General features: G+C 38.8%; 1 protein-coding gene across 5 annotated transcripts in view; it reads left to right on the forward strand.

Annotated features, from left to right (window-relative positions):
* Positions 1-987: 987 nt before the first annotated feature.
* The window catches only part of SNX14 (sorting nexin 14), a 67611-nt gene continuing 47018 nt past the window's right edge, over positions 988-21580 (forward strand). For 3 of the 5 annotated variants that reach the window (XM_082855357.1, XM_082855359.1, XM_082855361.1), the window contains exons 1-5: positions 988-1267; positions 15530-15650; positions 16730-16806; positions 16888-16966; positions 20311-20354. In XM_082855357.1, coding sequence (XP_082711483.1) covers positions 1128-1267; positions 15530-15650; positions 16730-16806; positions 16888-16966; positions 20311-20354 — 461 coding nt within the window. In that variant the 5' untranslated portion in view covers positions 988-1127. The remainder of the gene's footprint in view (positions 1268-15529; positions 15651-16729; positions 16807-16887; positions 16967-20310; positions 20355-21580) is intronic. The other 2 variants (XM_082855358.1, XM_082855360.1) reach the window with 1 other exon arrangement.

Here is a 21580-nt window from a genome sequence, read left to right on the forward strand (position 1 = left end):
AGACATACAGCATGAGAACCGGCTCTGGGGTTAGAATGGCTTCCAACCCCGGGTTCGCTAGCAGTATGATTCTGAGCAAGTTCCTCTCCCCCTCAGTAATGTCAGTAATCTAGCTGTAAAATAGGAAAAACCAGAGTACCTCTATCCGGAGGTGAATGTGTGAAGGTTAAATGAAAGTGTTTAGCGCGCCGCCTAAGTAAATTTTACTTATTATTACGATACTGTCTTCCTGCATCTGTCAAAGCAGCGGAGAATACGGAAATTAAAATTTAGAAATGTGATGCCTTAGTAAAGCGAAAGCCGCAGGACACTCTACAAGAGGTATGCAACCTAACCTTTCAAGCTGCCTCACCCAAACACCTGGGTTCTGGTTAGGCCCGCGGGGCTGTAGTGAATTGAGGTCTGCCTCGCCCGTGAGCACGTAAAAGATGCTTTCTCGCAGGGCTGGCGTCCCGGTGGGTTGGACTCTTCCGTGTTCCAGGGTTGTTTTACTCACCCACGCGCGGCCCGTGCAAAATAAGGACTGAGAGGTGTCCCCCCTCCTCCCATTTGGGCGTCATGCAAACCTTGGACCTGTCCCCACGTAGAGCTGAGCTTACGGAGTGGAGGCGTGGAGAGTGCTGGGGGTCGCGTCACAAAGACTACAGTCCCCAGCGGCCCGCGAGCTCAGGGAGTCCCGCAGGCAGGGCCCGACGGCTGCGGGCGGCTGCAGTTTCTCCTGTGCTCGGGCACAACCTTCTGTTTTTCCTCCGCAATACAGGCGGTTACTGGGTGCTGCAGCTTCCCCCCGATTTCCGAAAAGGGCCGGTAGCTGGGGAATGGGGCCCTCCACCGGAGGCCGGCGCGTGGCTCCTACCCGGGGGCTGAGCAGCGGGACCGACAGCCTTTGCGCGGGGTGACGGCGGACACGTCGTACGGCTGAACCACAGGCGGATGGGGGCGCGGTCGCGCACGCGCGGCGGAGCCCGTGGGCGGGGCTTTGGGCAGCTGCAGCCGGCGGACCGTCCGCCGGTCGCCGGCGGTCTGGGTCCGCTGCCCGGCCCGGGGGCGGAGACGCGGGAGGTTGATGGGGGGTCGCCTCGACCTCAGCCTCAGTCTGTAGTGCAGCTTCAGCCACGCCGACGGAGATGGCGCCCTGGGTGCGGACGTTAGGAGAGAAGCTGAAGCAGCGTCTGCGGCTGGACGTAGGACGCGAGATCTGTCGCCAGTACCCGATGTTCTGCTTCCTGCTGCTCTGCCTCAGCGCCGCCTCCCTGCTCCTCAACAGGTAACGCGGCGGCGCCGAGCCAGCCGGGCGGGGGGCAGATGGCAGCTCTCCTCCGAAACTGCGGACGCAGGCCGCGTTGCATCGCTGCGCAGAGAACGTCGGGCTGCGCAGCTGCGGGACGTGGGGCCGCCTGCGGGGCCTCAGGGGAGAGCGGCTCGGGGAAGCCGGGCTGGGCGCCGGAGCCCGGAAGTGCGGGCGGGGTTGGGCTCGAGTACCCCCTCTCCCAAGGCCTCGCCTCCTCAGCCACCGGGACCCCATTCGTCCCTTGTTTTCACCCATTTTTTAAAACCTGGGCCTCCATCAACGATGCTTTTCGGAATGAAATCTGTCCGGGCCTTACGGTCAGCTGATAGAGGAGGGTGCAAGGTCCTGTCGCAGTCGCAGGTTTAGACGCACTCCCCTAGCTCTCACCGCGCGCGCGCACGCCCACCCACAATATAGATCACAGTCGATCACGGCTTTTCCCGCAGTGTTGTTGATTACAGCGCAAGGTCGTAAAGATTTTCTGAACCCAAGTCAGAAAGCAAAATAGTACCATCATCTCTAGAATAGTTTTAAAGGGAAGACTGAAAAGTAAAATTGGTAAATTTAATTGACATTTTGAAAACGGAAGGTTCTGCCCCTGAAATAAACTAGTAGATTTTCTAGAAACGGTAGCGATGATATAGGAAGTAGTGGAGAAATGTTCCTTTAGAATTATCTTCAGATTTGCATTCGGTGGAAAGAAATCTGAGACAGTTGTCAGCGACAGCATCTGCATGCTGTTTCCTCTGATGTTTCGAGCGTGCAGCCATCCTTACTCTTTATCTGGAAGTAGTTAATCCCCAAGGATAGGAACGGGGAAGCATTCACAAGAAATTTGGTAGTTTAATTTTGCTCTAAGATAACCGTTTCCTGTGACTGTGTTGAAGTTGGGTTTCTTCCCTGGCCTCTTTGCTTTCTTGTTAGTTAACTCTGGGTTTATATAATATTAGGTTTAAACAGCGATTGATATTACTGGAAAATGTACTTTGATTGTCATGGCAAGATGTTTGATTGTAAGAGTATGGAAGAAGTGGAATCCTTAAGAGAGTGGAAAATATTAAGTACTTACTTGCTTTGTCATCTGGAAGGTATTTCAAGCCAGATTAACAGGTTTAGTCTGGAAAACATGTAAACTTTATACGATTATTAAGTTTTGTCCAGGGATTCTTACTTGTCTTCTTTGGGAGTCGGGTCAGTTTAGGTCTCTAAAGTAGGGCAACTATGTAGGAGCAGGTTTAACTAGATTTCCAACTTAATCATAGCATCCAGTGTTCTGTGTTGTTAAGGAGTCATAGGATAACATCAGGTCTGTATAACATCTGATCTCTGTACCCTGTATTTGTGTTATGCAAAGAAAGAAGGAAATAACACATAAGTGTTATCTCTGAGTGGTTGGATTTATGAATGAAATTGTTTTCGCATACATGGCACATCTATTCAGAAATTTAAAAATATATATGTATGTGTATATAATGCAGAAAACATTGGGGGCATAACTATGGAACTAGAAAAAAATGAGAAGATATGCTTTGTACATATGTTCAACAAATGATTTCTGTACAGGCATTTCACCAGTTAAGTTTTAGAAATAACTTTAAAAGAAATTTTCAGTTTAAAATCTCCCCTGGTTGGGAATTCCCTGGCTGTCCAGTGGTTAGGACTCCGTACTTCCACTGCTGGGGGCCTGGGTTCGATCCTTGGTCGGGGAATTAAGATCCACTGCAACATTTAAAATGGATAACCAACAGGGACCTTCTGTATAGCACAGGAACTCTGCTCAATACTATGTAACAACCTAAATGGGGAAAGAATATGAAAAAGAGTGGATACATGTATATGTATAACTGAATCACTTTGCTGTACACCTGAAACTATCACAACATTGTTAATCAACTATACCCCAATATAAAATAAAAAGTTAAAAAAAATACCACAAGCCACCTGGTAGAGCCAAAAAAAAACCCCTCCAAAAAAACCCACAAACCCCCCCCCCCCCACACACACACACAAAACAACAAAACAACAACAAAAACCACACAAAAAAACCCAACCAAACAAAAACTCCCCTGGTTAGTATGGTTAAACTTAGACTAATACTTTTTTTTTTTTTTTTTTGGCTGTGTTGGGTCTTTGTTGCTGCACAGGCTTTCTCTAGTTGCAGTGAGCAGGGGCTACTCTTAGTTGCAGTGTGCAGTCTTCTCATTGCGGTGGTTTCTTTTGTTGCGGAGCTCGGGCTCTAGGCACGTGGGCTTCAGTAGTTGCAGCGTGTGGGCTCAGTAGTTGCAGCAGGTGGGCCCTAGAGTGTGCAGGTTTCAGTAGTTGTGGCGCACGGGCTTAGTTGCTCTGCAGCATGTGGGATCTTCCTGGAGCAGGGTTCAAACCCGTGTCCCCTGCATTGGCAGGTGGATTCTTAACCACTGCACCACCAGGGAAGTCCTGGACTAATACTCTTTTTAAAATTAATTTTTTCTCTAGTTGTCTTGAAACTTTAACTCCTAAAGAACTCTCAAGGTGTTATTTAGCATATAAAATTTTCTTTCAATATGCATTAAAATTATGAATCTTATCTGTGGAAAGATAAATGGATATAACCTTTGGACCATTGTAACTGATTTATGGGAAGAGTAGAGTAACATACTTTATATATTTCAAATTATGATATCACCTTTGCAGTATTGTTGGGATAAATTAAGAGCATAGATACAATTATATATAGATTTGTTGGCCAGTCATAGGATTGAATATTTGAGTATTATAATTAGGAACATTTTAAGTTAATCCTAATAATAATGGTAATAGTTATAATAGATAACACTTTGTGAGTACTTTGTTTGGCTCAGGTATTGTGTTAAGAGTTTTCATTTATTATTATTATTATTTGTATAGATTTTTTCCTAGCGTTTAACTGTAATTGAGGTTTTTAAAAAATATATTTATTTATTTTCAGCTGCGCCAGGTCTTAGTTGTGGCAGGTGGGCTTCTTAGTTGCAGCTCGCCAGTTCCTTAGTTGCGGCATGCATGTGGGATCTAGTTCCCTGACCAGGGATTGAACCTGGGCCCCCTGCATTGGGAGCATGGAGTCTTATCCACTTTGCCACCAGGGAGGTCCCCTTCATTTATTATTGAGGCAATTTATTGATGTGGTTGAAAGTTTTGAATCTGAAGCTTGATTGTAAGAATTTTATTCTGACTCCTCCTTTAACTAGTTATATGACTTTGGATACGTAATCTAATTTTTATCTGTCCCAGTCCTGTAATCTGTAAAATGGGCATAATACTAGTACCTACATTATACGGTTACTTTGATGAGTTAAGTGGGTTAACACGTGGAAAGTGCTTAGAATGGTGCTCAGCACATGTGCTCTTATTAAATGTTAGCAGTTATTTTTGTCTTATTTATCCTCACAACACTGTGAAGTAGGTACTGTTACTAGCCTCAGTGACTGCTTTTATGAGATATAACTTACAGAAAAGTGTATAACACATACGTAATTGTATAGTTCTGTGAATTTTAAAATATAGCTCCCCGTGTAACCACCACTCAGATCAAGATGTAAAACATTTTTAGCAACTTAGTAGGCTCCCTTGTCAATAACCTTCTCCTTGTCATGTATCAGTTTTGTTTTTGAACTTCATATTAATGGAATCATATGGTCTTGTATCTGGTTCCTTTTTCTCAACTCTCCTTTTGAGATTTATCCATATTGTTGCATATATCAGTAGTTATTCTTTTTTGTTATTGTGTCGTATTCCATTGAGACTATGCCACACTTTGTCCATTCTTTTGAAAGGCATTTGAATTGTTTACAGTCTTTGGCTATTATGAATAATGCTACTGTGAACATTCTAATATATATTTCTTTTGATAGACATATGTACTTATTTCTTTTGGGTTTATATACCCATAAATGAAAATGCTTAATCATAGCATATACATTTGTTTAACTTAAGTAGATACTGCCAGACAGTTTTCCAAAGTGGTTATACCAATTTTACTCTTGCCAAAATGTTTTACAGTTCTGTCTGATATGGTTTATAGGTTTAGTTTAGCCATTTTAGTGAGTGTATAGCGGTAGCTCATTGTAGTTTTTATTTGCAGGTCCTTGATTAGCCCCATTTTACAAATAAGCAAACTGAAGCCTAGAGTTGTTCAATAACTTTCTCAGGCTCATAGATAGTAGCAAAATGGGATTCTAATGTAGATCGTTCTGATTTAGAAGCCCAGACTTTTAAAATTACATTAAAAAGACATTGTTAAGAAAAAATACTTATTATTGATAACTTTCTAAATAACATTGACTCATATAAACTGTAAAGAAGTCAGAAAATAGAAATATAAAGACGACGTTAAAAATCACTCATAAATTTACCATTCAGAGTTGACTACTGTTGTTAACATTCTAGTCACTGTTACCTGCGGTTCGCAATTTTATTTTATAAATTGCGATTTTTTTCTGTATATATAGCCTTCTTCTATATATGGAGCCTGCTTAATGTGTTTTAGTATTATTTTCTTTATTACTTTTCAGATTACCACAACTGGCTTATATACACTTAACTTAGTATTTAAAAAAATTTATTTATTTGTTTATTCTTTTGGCTGCGTTGGGTCTTTGTTGCTGTGCGCAGGCTTTCTCTGGTTTCGGTGAGCTGGGGCTACTCTTCATTGTGGTGCGTGGGCTTCTTATTGCAATGGCTTCTCTTGTTGCAGAGCACGGGCTCTAGGCACATGGGCTTCAGTAGTTGTGGTACCTGGGCTCAATAGTTGTGCCTCATGGGCTCTAGAGCGCAGGCTCAGTAGTTGTGGCTCATGGCCTTATGTTGCTCCGTGGCATGTGGGATCTTCCCAGACCAGGGCTCCAACCCATGTCCCCTGCACTGACACGTGGATTCTTAACCACACTGCCACCAGGGAAGTCCCTTAACTTAGTATTAAGACAGGCTTTTCCAAGTACTTTTATGAACTTATTTAATCATCATAACAACCCTATGAGTTAGGTGTTATTATTATTACCCCATATTATAGAGGCCCAAGCAAGAGTCAGAGAGATTAAGTAATTTGCATTGTGTCATAGCCAGGATTAGAACCCAGACAGTCAGACTCTACAATGTTTTTGTTTCCAAACTAAGTGGGTCTTTCACTGTTATGTTCTGTTTCTTTTGTCTATTCTTCTCTTTCTACAACAGTACCAAATTTTTTTTTAATGACAGTATTATAGTTTTGTACTGTGTTTTTATATACAGCTGGGTTGTAGGCCGGAACATGTACATATGGCCTTCACATGTGGCTTTTTTCCCAACCTGGTGCTGGGTTACAAGGGTGAGTATCCTGAGAAAGAGTTTCTGGTGGAAGCTGTATCTTTTTTATGACCTATCCTTGGAAGTTAGGCAGTAAGGGAGCTTCACTTCTGCCACATTCTTTTGGTTAGGAGTAAGTTATTAAGGCCAGCCTCTATTCAAGGGGAAAGAAATTAGGCTCCTGCTTTTGATGTGAGGAGGGCAAAGAATTTGCACAGTTTTTATTTAATTTGTCAATTAAATATTCTATCAATAGAATTGATGAGTTAACTGTATTTAATGGTTTCATCCATGAACATAATCTTTCTCCATTCATTCAGATCTGCTCTGATGTCCTTTTAATAGCTTTTTTTTCATTTAAAAACTTTATTATGGAAAACTTAAAACACAAAATAAAAATAGAATAGTACAATGAAACCTGTAAATACCTATCACCCAGCTTCAAAAATGATCAGCTTAAAGTCCAGTATCACCCCCTCCTCCAATTATTTTGAAGGAAATCCCACATGATATATTTTATCAGCAAACATTAAACATTTCAGTATGTATCTCTAATAGATGGGAGCTTTTTTTCTACGTAACCACAATACCATTTCACATTAAAAAAAAAACTAATTTCTTAGCATCCTTAAATATCTATTCAGTGTTCAGATTTCCCTGAATTTGTTAGAGCTTTACCCTCCAACATTTTATGATGAACAGTTTTAAACATATAGCAATGTTGAAATTTACGGTAAATGACCAATTATGTTTTGCCTCGATTTTACATTAACATTTTACATATTTTTTTATTGGAGCATAGTTGATTCACAGTGTTGTGCTAGTTTCAGGTGTACAGCAAAGTGATTCAGTTATACATATACATATATTCATTCTTTTTTAGATCCTTTTCTCATATAGGTTATCACAGAATATTGATTAGAGTTCCCTGTGCTATACAGTAGGTCCTTGTTGGTTATCTATCTTATATACAGTACTGTGTGTATGTTCATCCCAAGCTCCTGAGTTATCCCTCCGTCTGTGTTTCCCCTTTGGTCACCATAAGTTTGCTTTCAAACATTTTACTGTATTTTTATATGCTTTATTGTGTGTCTGTCTATCCATTACTGCATCCGTAATGAATCTTACTCATAAACAGCTTTTCACAGTTAATTAAATAAGATACAAATATGATCTTTTAATCTGAATGTTGCCTTCCCTCCCCCGTCCCTTTTTTTAACCTTGTAATTTATTTGTTGAGGAAACTGGCCATTTGTTCTGTAGAGTTTTCCACAGTCTGGCTTTTGCTGATTGCATCCCTGTACTGTTTTGGGGCATGTTCTTTTCCCTCTGTGTTCCCTGTAAACTAGTAGTTAGGTCAAGAGGCCTCATTGTTTTGATTTTTTTTTTCTCCTTTAGTTCATGATGGTGTAGATTTAAAGATATTGAACTGTTTAAAAAATATGCCTTTCTTATGGTATTATTCTTTATTTTATGATATACTGCTAGTTTTAGTTAACTAATATTTTACTTAGTACTTCATATCTATATTCATAAGTAAAATAGACCTAATGATTTGCTTATATTATCTTTATCAGGTTGGGGAGTTAAAATTATATTAATCCTTTAAAATTAGCAGCTTTTTCTCATTTTTTTCCCCCTGAAAGCAGTCTGTATAAAGTAGAGATTATCTGTTTTATGAAAGTTTGGTAAAACCATTTGGGCCAGGGGTCTTTTTTATAGTCAGGTCTCTGATTATATTTTAATTCCTCTAATGATAATTGGTCTATTCAAGTTCTTCACTTCCTAAGTTTTGGCATTTTTGTCTTTTTCTAAAAATTTATGTCATATAGGTTATCTAATTTATGAGCATACATATAGTTTTTATAGTCTTACTCTTCATTTCAGTTATAGCTATGATTATTTCTTTTTCATTCTGTATTGTATATTTGTATCCTCTTTTTTTTTTTTATTCCCTCATCTGTCTTGCTAAAACCTTGTCTTTTTAACTTTTGGTTTTGAAAATTTCCAAGCATATATAGAAAAAAGAGAGTGCAAGGAACCTCTAAGCACCCATCACTCAGCTTCAGTAACCATCAATGTTTTAAAAAAGTCTAACCTTCCTCCCTTAAAAAGTAAATTATTCTACACAAAACCATAACCTTACAAAATTAACAATAATTCTTAATGTCTTCTAATAACCAGTCCATAATCAAATTTTCCTAATTATATAAAAATTTGTAGGGGCTTCCCTGGTGGCGCAGTGGTTAAGAATCCGCCTGCCAGTGCAGGGGACACGGGTTTAAGCCCTGGTCCGGGAAGATTCCACATGCTGCGGAGCAGCTAAGCCCATGCGCCACAGCTACTGAGCCGTGTTATAGAGCCCACGAGCCACAACTACTGGAGCCTGCGCACCTAGAGTCCGTGCTCCGCAACAAGAGAAGCCACCGCAATGAGAAGCCTGCACACCGCAATGAAGAGTAGCCCCCGCTTGCCGCAACTTGAGAAAGCCCACGTAGCAACAAAGACCCAACGCAGCCAAAAATAAATAAAAATAAAAAAAATTTATATAAAAAAATTTGTAGTGCATTTGTTCTAATCAGAATCTAAGCTAGGTCCACTCACTGTATGTAGTTGATGCATTTCTTAAACTTTTGTAAATGTCTTATAATCTAGAACAGGAGTTGGCAAACTTTTTCCGTAAAGTGTCAGAGAATAAATATTTTTGGCTTTGCGGGCTACATCAGGTCTCTGTCCCATATTATTATTTTTAAAACTTATTTATTTATTTTTGGCTGTGTTGGGTCTTCATTGCTGCGCATGGGGTTTCTCTAGTTGCAGCGAGAGTGGGCTACTCTTCATTGTGGTGTGTGGCCTTCTCACTGCGGTGGCTTCTCTTGTCGCAGAGCACAGGCTCTAGAGCGCGGGCTTCAGTAGTTGTGGCTCACGGGCTTAATTGCTCCATGGCATGTGGAATCTTCCCGGACCAGGGCTCGAACCCATGTCCTCTGTGTTAGTGGGCGGATTCTTAACCACTGCGCCACTAGGGAAGGCCCCCATATTATTTTTTAAAAGAGTCCTTTAAAAATGTAAAAATCTTTCTTAGCTTGAGGGCTATCCATAAGCCATAGTTTGTCAACCCAAATCTAGAACATTCCTCCTCACCTGCTCTTTTTTTCCTCCTTGCTATTGAGTTGTTGAAGAAACTGAGTCATTTGTTCACACCTTGGGTTTTGCTGATAGCTTCCTTGTGGTGTCTTCTGTTTTTACTCTCACCTGCACCTTTATATTTTTTGTAGACAGGGAGTTAGATTTATAGCCTCAATTAGATTTAGATTTGTTTTTATTTATTTATTTATTTGGTGCAAGAGTACTTCACTGATGCTGTGTACATCCTATTACATCACATCAGAGGATAACTCCACATTAGATGGAGTTGCCTCACTTTGTGGATTCAGGTGGTGACAACTGCCCAACAAACTTTCTCTTTGGTTTCACCATTTATTTACTCCCTGAATCAGTTACTTCATTATAGGATGCAACATGATGATTTTGTATTCTTCCATTCCTTCTGTAGTTTTTAGTTTAAATTCTTGTGTGGGGCTTCCCTGGTGGCGCAGTGGTTGAGAATCTGCCTGCTAATGCAGGGGACATGGGTTCGAGCCCTGGCCTGGGAAGATCCCATATGCCGTGGAGCATCTAGGCCCGTGAGCCACAACTACTGAGCCTGTGCGTCTGGAGCCCGTGCTCCGCAACAAGAGAGGCCCGAGCACCGCGATGAAGACTGGCCCCCGCTTGCCGCAACTGGAGAAAGCCCTTGCACAGAAACGAAGACCCAACACAGCCAAAAATAGATAAATACATAAATAATAATTAAAAAAAAATTCGTGTGTGTGTGTTTGTGTGTGTGTGTAAAATTGCTTTACTCCATCCTCCATTAGGTGTATTTAGTTACAATGAAGTACATCTCAAATTGGAAAAGTGGGTTAAATACTTACACTTTTCTCTTAATTATCGGTTTTTAGAGTAATTATTGGTGCCCTAAAACTTTCAGTAGTATCCAGTTAGAGGTTTGCTTATTTTATTAGTTTTTCCAAAGAACCAGCTTAATTTTCTTTTTTGTCTTATCATTATTGTCCACATTATTGATTTCTGTTCTTCTCTTTAGTGTTTCCTTCCTTTTAATGTGTTTGGATTTGCATCTTTCCCCCCATCCTTCTGAATGCTTAGCTTGATGGTTTTCAGCATTTCTTTGTCTCTGATTAATGCGAGGTTTCTCAGCCTCAACACTGTTGATAATTTGTTGATAATAAAATCATTATTGATTTCTGTTCTTCTCTTTAGTGTTTCCTTCCTTTTAATGTGTTTGGATTTGCCTTTTTCCCCCCATCCTTCTGAATGCTTAGCTTGATGGTTTTCAGCATTTCTTTGTCTCTGATTAATGCGAGGTTTCTCAGCCTCAACACTGTTGATAATTTGGGTCAGATAATTCTTTGCTGTGGGGGGCTGTCCTGTACGCTGTAAAATATTTAGCAGAGCCCTGGCCTCTAGTCATGTGATGTAAGTACCACAGTCCCCTTCTCCCTCTCCCTGCAGTTGTGACTATCAAAATGTCTCCATATACTGCCACATGTCCCCTGGGCAGTGCGATCACCCTTCGTTGAGAACAACAGGATTAATGCATTTAATGCTATAGATTTCCTTCTTAAATAATGCCTTAGTTATTGCTTGACTTAGTTATAGCAGTATACATATTGCCTGTAGTGTTTATTGTCATTCAGTCTAAGCACAGGTCTACAATTCCTAATCTGTAATTCTGAGATCCAAAAAACTCTGAAGAAGTAACTTTTCCCATAAGTTTGGCATTTAATAACAAAACCTGACCTCAATAGACTTGAGACTATTTGTAGTATTTATTTCTGACTTATTTATTTATTTATTGTTTATATGTTTTGCTGCAGAAATATTAATATCTGATTATGGAGTACTGTATCAGACCTCATTAACATATTATGTTATTTATGAAATACATGCTATAAAACTGTTCAAGAATCCTAAAAATTCTGAATTCTGAGTCATATCTCTCCGGCTCAAAATGATTTTCAGTAAGTGGCTATGGACATGAATTTCATAATTTCCTCTGTGAATACCTGTATAACCTATTGAGTTAGTTTCCAGACTTAATGTTTCTTTAAAACTTGATATCAATTATGGTATTGGTTGGAGTGAAGCTTTGTATAAAGGAATGAGAAGAAATAAGAGTAGAAAGGTGGGTTGGAGTCAGCTTGAAAGGGACCATAAAGGTTTAAGGGGTTTGTGTTTCATCCTGCAGGCAACATTAAGCCATAGCAGTTTTTTGAGTGAATAGTAATCATGTTTATGTTTTAAGTGCTGAGTGAGAGCATTTAATAATCGGTATGTAGTGGGTGTTTCTCAAGTATAGAATTGCTCTGGAAGCCTGGAGACCAGGCAGTTTCATGTAGTTGGGTGGTGCAGCCTTTGTCTCACAGCTTTTGCACTTACTTGGTCACTGTCTATAATACGTAAGCATCTTTAATCATCTGTCTTCACCTTCTTACTACTTGGTGCTTTATTCCCCAATTCTGAAATCCCAGATCTTCACAATATCTTCTGTAACCTTTTCTATTCCATGCTGCACTTGGACAGTTGTCCCCAAAGAACTGGGATCAATGTGGAACTCACTTGTGTGCTTCCCTTCTCTTAAAGATTCTGTTGCTGTATATTGCCTGTTATCCAGTGCCTAAAAGCAGTTGCTGCACATGTTTTGTTCAGTTTTATAGTTGTTTATGGCAGGAAGGCAAGTCTGGTACAAATTATTCTGTCAAGGAAATAGAAGTCTCTTACTCCTTTGGAACATATACCATCTGTCTGTTTTCTCACTGATCTCCAGGTCACTTGTACTATAAGCTTCTGGTTTATAAACTTTCTCTCCATTTTAAATTCTGCCATCATTCTAGATGACTTCAGTGTTTGGGCAAGTAGCCCATCAAATATGCTAGTCTGTCTCGAGGTGACTCCTGTACAGTCTCCCACTTAGACCACCCTATGGTGGCCCTGGTTATCACCAGAAAGTGTTCTACCTGTGAAATCTTAAAAATCAAACCTCCCACTTGCTGACCTACTTCTCTCATTCGGAAAAGCCTGCTTTCCTCAGCCTCCCGATTCCTCTGCCTTCTTCCTATCCATTTTCCCTCTTCTGTTGTCACTTACTTTCCTATGTGGTTTGGAGTCAGTGTAGCTTAGATTCCATTGCCCGTCACTTCAGCCACTCTATTGCCAGTATCTTTGGCTCTCTTTCCTTACATTCCACTCACCTGACAAACTCCAAATCTTGGATCAGTGATGCTGCTTGTTTTTTTTAGTGTTTATATCCTGGTTACTGAATGTTGCTAGAGAAGATCCCACACCTGTAAATTTAACTCTTCAGCCTCAGTACTGCTCGGCAGTTCCCCAGGATACCCTTCTCTTTACTTCTTCCCAGCAGCTGTTTCAGAACTTCCCCAGTCTTCTAGAACTTCCGTTCATGCCACCTTCACCCTTCACTCTCAGCATCTCCTGTTTTACCTAAAGGCCATCATAAATTCCTGTTTTGAAATCTACAGGTTTGACTCCATTCTCATCAATCTGTTCTTTCTCTCTGGTATTGGGGAGGAGATCTCTCTTCCTGTTATAACTATTTCTTCTGTTTTGGCTCTGAATCCCAACTACTCCTATCTCTCTAGGAGAAAATAATTCTCTCAAGTTATCTTTTGTCTCCTACCTTTTTCTCTCTTTTCTCCTTCTCTCCTATTAACATTTAATTATGATCAGGTTTTTCTAAACACCTTTCCTCATGGTCCCTCTCCACCTAAACCTTAGCTCTTCTTTCCTTTAAAAAGAGAATTATCCACATGTACCAGTCCCACTTCCCCACCTCTCTTCAACCCACTGCAGTCCTTTACCATTCTACTAAAATTGCTTTTGCCTAGTTCATCAGTGGCTCTCTTGTTGCTAAAACTGACGGACACTTCTCAATCTGTCTCACTTTATTTTACAACTAGTTGATCATGTTAACTACTTCATCCCTGTTGAAATGTTTTCTTTCTTTTTTTTATCTTGACAGCCATTTTGACTTGACCCCCAGTTGTCTTCTCAACTCTTCTAATTACTAGATTCCTTTACGGATTCCTCTTGTTCTGCTTATTTCTTAAATGTATTATGTTCTCTTCTTTTTTCATTCTGCAGCTTTTCCCTGGTCATGTCATTCGTTCCCATGACTTCAGTGATCTTTATGCTGGTAATTTCCAAACCTTTATCCTTGGCGCATATTCTCTGCAGAGATCTAAACTACCCAGTATTTGGCTGGTTATGGAACATTTCTGCTTGACACGTCTTGAGATATCTGAAATTCAACATGTTCAAAGGGAACTGATTTTTAATCTCTCCCTTCTCCTTGCATCAAATCAACTACTTAGTCCCCTTAATTCTTCCTCCTAGATGTCTCAAAACAGTCAGCTTCTTTTTATTTCTAAGTCTCTTCCCTAGTACAGGCCATCTGTAGACTCTCCTAGATTAATTACTTCAGCAGCTTTCTAATTAGCCTGCATGTTTCCAGTTTAGGCCATTCTCCATATTACTGCCTGAGTGTCTACTGATCATCTGGTGATACTACTCTTTTTCTTAAAACTCTTAAAAATTCTTAAAATCTTCTTAAAACTCTTCATTGTCTCCTGGACATTACTTAGGACTCTTGATGGTAGATGAAAGAAACTCAGCTCACACTAGGTTTGGCAAAGAGGGGAATCATGGGAAGATTATGTAAGTGCAGAAAGAACTGGAGTGTAGCTGGGCCTCAGAGACACATAGAACCAGGGTTTGGAATACTGCCAATAGTTTCTTCCCCTCCTGGATTTTCCTGCTTCTCTCTGTGGATTGGCTTCATTCTCTTCTCACTACATAGTGATTTGTGGCCTGAAGAGCTGGCACCAAAGTTTGTACTGTATGGTTTGCACAGCTAACAACCGTGACGCGGTAATTAGAATTTGAACTGTGATGTTTGGGGGGCTGGTGGCTCACAAAGTTTTGGCAACTGAAATGTATGCACGTCAGAGCTGTGCGCTGTGAGGACTGGCCATATCGAGACACCTTAACATGGCTTACTGTATGACACTGTGTCATGTGGCTTTGGCTTGGCTTTTCTAGATTCATCTCAAGTCCACTTCTTCCTTGGAACTGTGCTCAGATCTTAGCCCACGTAGTTCTCTCCAGTTTGAATTCCCCTGCCTCTTCCCCAGTCCCTCCTTCCTCTACCCTGTCCTCTTCTGTTGGTTTTCTCCTACTCACTCTTTAAGGTTTTCCACAGACACAACTTTCTCTGAAAAGAGTTCTTCTGTCTTTTCAAGTTTGGGTTGTGTATTTTGCCCGAGGAGTTCTCATATCATGCATACTTTCTCTGTCATAATATAGAACACATCATCACACTGTATTGTATTTACTTACTTATCTGTTATACCTACCAGATAGTGTTTTCCATGCAAATAGAGACCATGGCAGTGCTGTTCCTTATTGTATCCCTAGAGCCTAGTACTATGTAGCACAAAACGGGCAGTAAAATTGATTTAATGACAAATAATCAGAATTTTGGTGGGGTTTGAATACTACCCTGTCATTAGAAGGTATTCTGGAAAAATGTGGTATTGGCTAAATATGACAACCTAGGTACCAAATTATGAAATATTGAGAAGTTATACTTCTTTATACATTTAATGAAATATACATTTGATAGCATACATTCTATGATTCTTATAGTTAGTAGATACATTACAGAAAATCATGACTGGAGAAGTTGCTTCAGCCTAGTATGGTAGGTGCTTAATTAAAAACTTGTGAAATCAATGAAGGGACAAATTAGTGTTATATGCTGTTTTTTGGTTCTATTAATTACCTTCCTTTATTTCTAAGGTATCTTCATGTTTTAATGATCTTCTGGTCATTTGTTGCTGGAGTTGTCACATTCTACTGCTCATTGGGACCTGATTCTCTCTTACCAAATATATTCTTCACGATAAAATACAAACCCAAGGTAAAATATATGTGTTCTTACTTTTAAAAGAATTAGTAGGTATGAACCTGTGCTATTCGATATTGTTCATGAAAGCATGTTAAAGCAGTGATTTTTAAAAAATACCTCTGCTATTATTTAATAACGGAAGACATCAGAACATTTTTAAAGTGAAATTTGCATATATGTTTATTTTTAAAGTATATAGGTCTCCCAGGAGGAGCTATAGAAAGAAAACAGAAAATTCTCAGAAAATTGGGCTCCACGATTTTAGAGTGTCCTTTGACTGCATATTAACTATGATGACAGTGAATTAAAACAGAGGTTTCCAAAATTGGTTGTACAGTAGAATCACCTGAGGAATCTTTTAAAAAGTACAGACTCCTGGACCCTACCACTAGATTTTGATTGAATAGTTCTGGGTTAGGGCCTTGTAATTAGGACCTGTTCAAAGCCTTCCAGGTGATTCTGAGGCACAGACACAAACAGGGAACTAATTGTTCCCTAAATGTTTATTTGCTCCATAGAAACAAACCAGTAATATTTCTTTAACGAAAATAATTAGTTTTTCTGAACTTTGAACTCTTCCTTGAAAATTCTCCAAGTTGATGTAGTCCCTCATCTCAGGTTGGTTGATATTTCTACTCAGAGGAAACACAGCTGAAGGTGATACCCCGTATTTGGTCAGGAACCTTACTAGTTATCACGCGTCTTCTCCCTCATTGAATTCAAGGTTTTGGAGAAATAGAAAATAGTTTTTTCTTATACCTTTGCAGTAGAGTATCATTTTCAAATATAGATTTATATATTTATTTATTTATTTTTAGTAAGTGAGCGTAACAATTGACTTTAATTTTAAGCTTGAAAATTTGGCTTAGTTATTGTAAAGCATTTCATTAGGTATTTTTTTCCTATTGGCAGTTTGGTATAGCAAGTATTATTTATTATAAAGAATGGTTTCAGTGTTAAAGCAGGTATTAGTTAAAAAAAATCATGTCCTTTGAATTCATACATTGATTAACAAACTTTTGGAAAGTTGATTCTCTTTAATAAATATGATACGTAAAGTAAAGACAAATCTCCCCATTTCCCTTTTTTAGCAGTTAGGACTTCAGGAATTATTTCCTCAAGGTCGTAGCTGTGCTGTTTGTGGTAAAGTGAAATGTAAACGACATAGGTACGTTAAACACTTTTAATTTGTTGATCCTTCCAGTTACATTTTGGATTTCAAGCAGTTTAACTGTATGATTTTCTTTAGACCTGCCTTGCTACTTGAGAACTACCAGCCATGGCTAGACCTGAAAATTTCTTCCAAGGTTGATGCATCTCTTTCAGAGGTAACTGATTTAAATAAAATTGCTATGTATACCCAAGCAGAAAGTATTAAATACCTATGGAAAATTTAATCATGGAGTATTTTAATATATGCTGCCTAATCAATTCTTGGCTGGTAGTTGATTGTTATACAACTTGAATGGTAAACTAGAAATGTTTTTGGATCCCATGTCTAATTGAAATGGACATTTTAGCCAAAAAAAGTACTGTTTACCTAGTTATTGTTTACCTCTTATAAAAATAGTCATTTTTATTATAAGACAGTAGAAATAACCATTTTGTAATTCCAGAGGAGACCTGAGCTACAAGGAGCCAATGTGTATCTTACTGAATTGTGACCCCATTTTTGACACTAACTTGAGCAGAGAGTCAGATACATTTCAGTGTTTGTCCATAGTGTAGGAATAGAAAGCATGTTCTCTTATCTTTGTTCCAGTCACATTTTATATGTACCTTTTTGGTAACATATCATGTTTTAGTTATTTCTTTGAGAGACTTGGTCTCTCCATCCAAGAAAGCAGTCAAGTCCTTGAAGGCAAGGAATGGGTCTCATTTGTTCCCAGCACCAAGTGCAGGTGCCAGATATATTGTTGGTACCTGATAGATATCTATTGAATTAAACTGAATGCTAATTAGTTGAAGAATAGCATTAGGCATCTGAATCCTGCCTTAATTGTCCTTTTTCCCAGTTTGTATCTTTGTTTGGCGAAAAGTATGCTGCATAAATGCTAAACTGTTGGCATTTTTCCTTTTCATTTCTTCTGTAAGCTCTTTTTCATCCTTCAGATTCCCTGATTTAAGACTGTGCTGTCCAGTATAGTAGCCACTAGCCACATGCAGCTATTGATAAACACTTGAAATGTGTTAGTCCAGATTGAGATGTGCTGTATAGGTAAAATACAGTAAAATATGTACTGGATTTTGAGGACTTAGTAAGGAAAAAGAAATGTAAAATATCCTATTATATATTTTATGTTGATTACATATATGATAATATTTTGGGTATATTGGGTTAAATAAGATAAATCATAAAATTAACTTCACCTGTTTCTTTTTACTTTTTAAAAAACATAGCTACTAGAAAATTTGAAATTATATTTGTGGCTCACATTATATTTCTGTTGGGGAGAGTGCTGATTTGAGGTCTGTTGAAGACAAGACTTCTAGGAAGAGTATTATTTGTAGTTTGACACTTCGTTTCTTTTTAAAAATTGAAAAAACTGATGTAAAGCTCTTAGCCTAGTGCCTGGCACATATTGGTGTTCAATAAATACTAGCTCCAATATTTAAAAACATTTTCTGAGATCTTGCTGTAGGCAGGAACTGGATTAGGCCCTAGGAATAAAAAGAGAAATCAGGTATGGTTCCTTTCTTCTGGGAACTTCAGTCTAGGAGGGGAGATAGCCATTTAAACAGACATATACAATATAATGTAATGCAGGCTATAATGGAAGAAATGTACAAGGTGTATCATTAGCACAGAGGACTAAGTGCATAACTGTTGAGAGGAGCAGTCAGGAAATATAACTAGAAGTTTATCAGCCTGATAGTGTGGGAAAAGGTATTTCAGGGTGTGGGAAGAGCTTTTGGAAAGAAAGAGAGGCTTTGAAACAAGGTGGAGTGTTCAGCAGACTGGAGGGTGAAATGCGAAGGAGGATGTGGGCAACGAAGAGACCAGACTCTATTAGCTAGTATTTATCAATCACTTACTGTATAGTAGATATTGTACTAATCACTGTACTTGCATTATTCATGTAATCATACAGCCTATGAAGTAGGTGCTATTATTGATTTGATAGTTTTACCAAAGGAAGGGTTTAGAGAGTTTTAATAATTTTCTCAGGTATCATACTTGGTTGGTAGCAGAACTCAGTCTAAAACCCAGGACTGCCGTAGTTCTTAACTGATTTTTATATGGCCCTTTAGAAATCAGATCGTCAGAAGACTTAAAAGGCCACGCTGAAGGAGTTTAATTGATCGGGAGTCAGTGATTTTCAAATTGTGTAACTAGAGTTTTCAGATGTGATTCACAGGATGCAGTGGGAGGTGAAAATGAAGTGGATGGTCACAGGGGCTGGCAAGCAGCTTTCTCTCACCCCTTCACAATCAGTGCAGCTCCACTTGTCTTAACTTTGATATGTTGTGGTTTGATATATTGAGGGTTTCATGCAGCGGAGTGATGTGGTCAAATACATGTTTTAGATCACTTTGGCAGATTTATGGAGGTTGGAGGGGAGCTAGCTTGGAAGGAGGGAGACTAGTTTAGAGGCTATTGCTATATATAGGGATGAGAAGATGAGGACCTGAATAGTGGAGCTGTAGAAAAGAGCGACTTAGGATGTAAACTTAGTAGGGCTTCTGATTGAATTTGAGGGAATAATATATTAATGAGATGAAATGTTTAATGGTAAATTGTCTAGTCTCCTCTCTGTGTCCTAACACTGTCTATATGTATCTTATTTTTCCAGGTGATATCACTAATGCTTACTTTTTTAGTAAAAAGTCCAAATCTTGTTGCCTTAGTATTTAGAGAGTCCACAGTCTTGATTACTGCTGCAGAGAAGGTATATAGTCAGATTAGATATATTGTTTCATTCCCTCCCTAGTGTTTTTTAAAGTTAATGCCCACTGCTACAAGTCCTTTTAAAAATTAAACTATACTGCTCCACCCAGGCTCAAGGAATGGAAGGTTTAACACCCAAGATTTCTTTTGTTTTGTTTTGTTACTCTTTCACATATAACTTGATTTTCAGTGTACAGCTAAAATTTTCACGAAGTGAGCATATTCATGTAGCCAGTCCCCAGATCAAGAAACAAAAACATTATTAGCACCCAGAAGTACCCCTCATGCTCCCTTCTGGTCACTATCCTCGCTTCAAAGATAATCACTGAAACCTAACTTTAACCCTTTATGTAAGTCTTATATATTTGTTTCTTCATTTTATTCTGGGAATACTGACTTACAGAGAGGGTTAGGAATGCAAAAGACTAGCCTATTATTTTCCTTATTTCCATAGAAATTTTTTGGTTCAGTGAAGCTTCAGAGTCAGAACAATTTAGGTTTTTAAAATTTTTTTTAAATTATAGGAATATTTAAAAATGTGTGTCATTCTAATAGTAATTTTTCTTTTTTATGGTTTTCAAAGTATTTTTTCATATGTTTTCTTTCATCATCACAACCATGTAAAGTTGACATATGCATTTTGTCATGTGAAAGTGTGATATTAGATGTCAATATATGGGATACTAAACTTAGTTTTTATTATATATTTCTTAGTAGTAGAGTTTATTTTCCCAGAATGAGTTAACTAACTTGATTTTTCTTTGAAAAATAATTTTTATGCAGGTTCTTGAATTAGTGTTGGAAAACTTCATTTACCCCTGGTACAGGTAAGCTCTTTCTATAAGACCTTTTTTCTATAGTATAGTGAATACCATTAAGTTAAGTGTGCTAATGATATGTTTTCAGTATAGGCCAGGATTTCTCAATTTTGGCACTATTGACATTTTAGACCACGTAATTCTTTACTGTAGGGACCTGTACTGTGCCTTATAGGGTATTTAGCCGCACCCCTGGCTTTTTCCTAGCGAATGCTGGTGGTACCCCTTCTTCCCCTAGTTGTGACCACCAAAAATGTCTTCAGAAATTGCCACATTTACCTGGGAGGCACAGTGGTCCCAGTTAAGAACCATTGATTAGGTCATCAATTAACAGTTTAGTGATAGCAAAGAGGAACTTAGGCTACTTTTTGAAAGAGAAGTAACTTGTAGAATTTCTTTTTTTTTTTTAATCATCTTTATTGGAGTATAATTGCTTTACAGTTTTGTGTTAGTTTCTGCTGTATAACAAACTGAATCAGCTATATGTATACATATATCCCCAAATCCTCTCCCTCTTGCGTCTCCCTCCCACCCTCCCTATCCCACCCCTCTAGGTGGTCACAAAGCACTGAGCTGATCTCCCTGTGCTATGCAGCTGCTTCCCACTAGCTATCTGTTTTACATTTGGTAGTGTATATATGTCCATGCCACTCTCTCACTTCGTCCCAGCTTACCCTTCCCCCTCCCCGTGTCCTCAAGTAACTTGTAGAATTTCTCATGACTCCTAATTGTAGGAGTGATTTACTATTTTGTATGCACTTTTTACATTTGAAATAGTTGTACATTTACAGGAAAAATTTATATTCAGATATTTCATTAAATTGAAAGTTAATTTCAATAGACTTTTCCTGGAAAATTAATATGTTTTTTCCAAAGCAACTTTGTTTTTGGTGTCTGAGGTGGATGTACAAGTGCCCTATGCTCAGCAGGATATGGATCTGAAAAAAATATATAGTTTGACAGTCAGAAATCCCAAGTTATATTATAAAACAGATGTTCCCTTACATAAGCATCATGTATTTAGTTATGTATTTGAACACTTAAATCTGTATGACTTACAGATGTAATATTTAATGATAACTACCCAAATTTTATATAAATTCAGTATATTTTGAATTTCCTAATTTAACAATGCTAGTAGGGGACTTCCCTGGTGGTCCAGTGGTTAGGACTCAGCGCTTTCACTGCTGTGGGGCTAGGTTCGATCCCTGATCAGGGAACTAAGATCCCACAAG

Source organism: Leucopleurus acutus (assembly GCF_964270905.1).
Source record: "Leucopleurus acutus genome assembly, chromosome: 15".
Taxonomy (NCBI): Eukaryota; Metazoa; Chordata; class Mammalia; order Artiodactyla; family Delphinidae; genus Leucopleurus; species Leucopleurus acutus.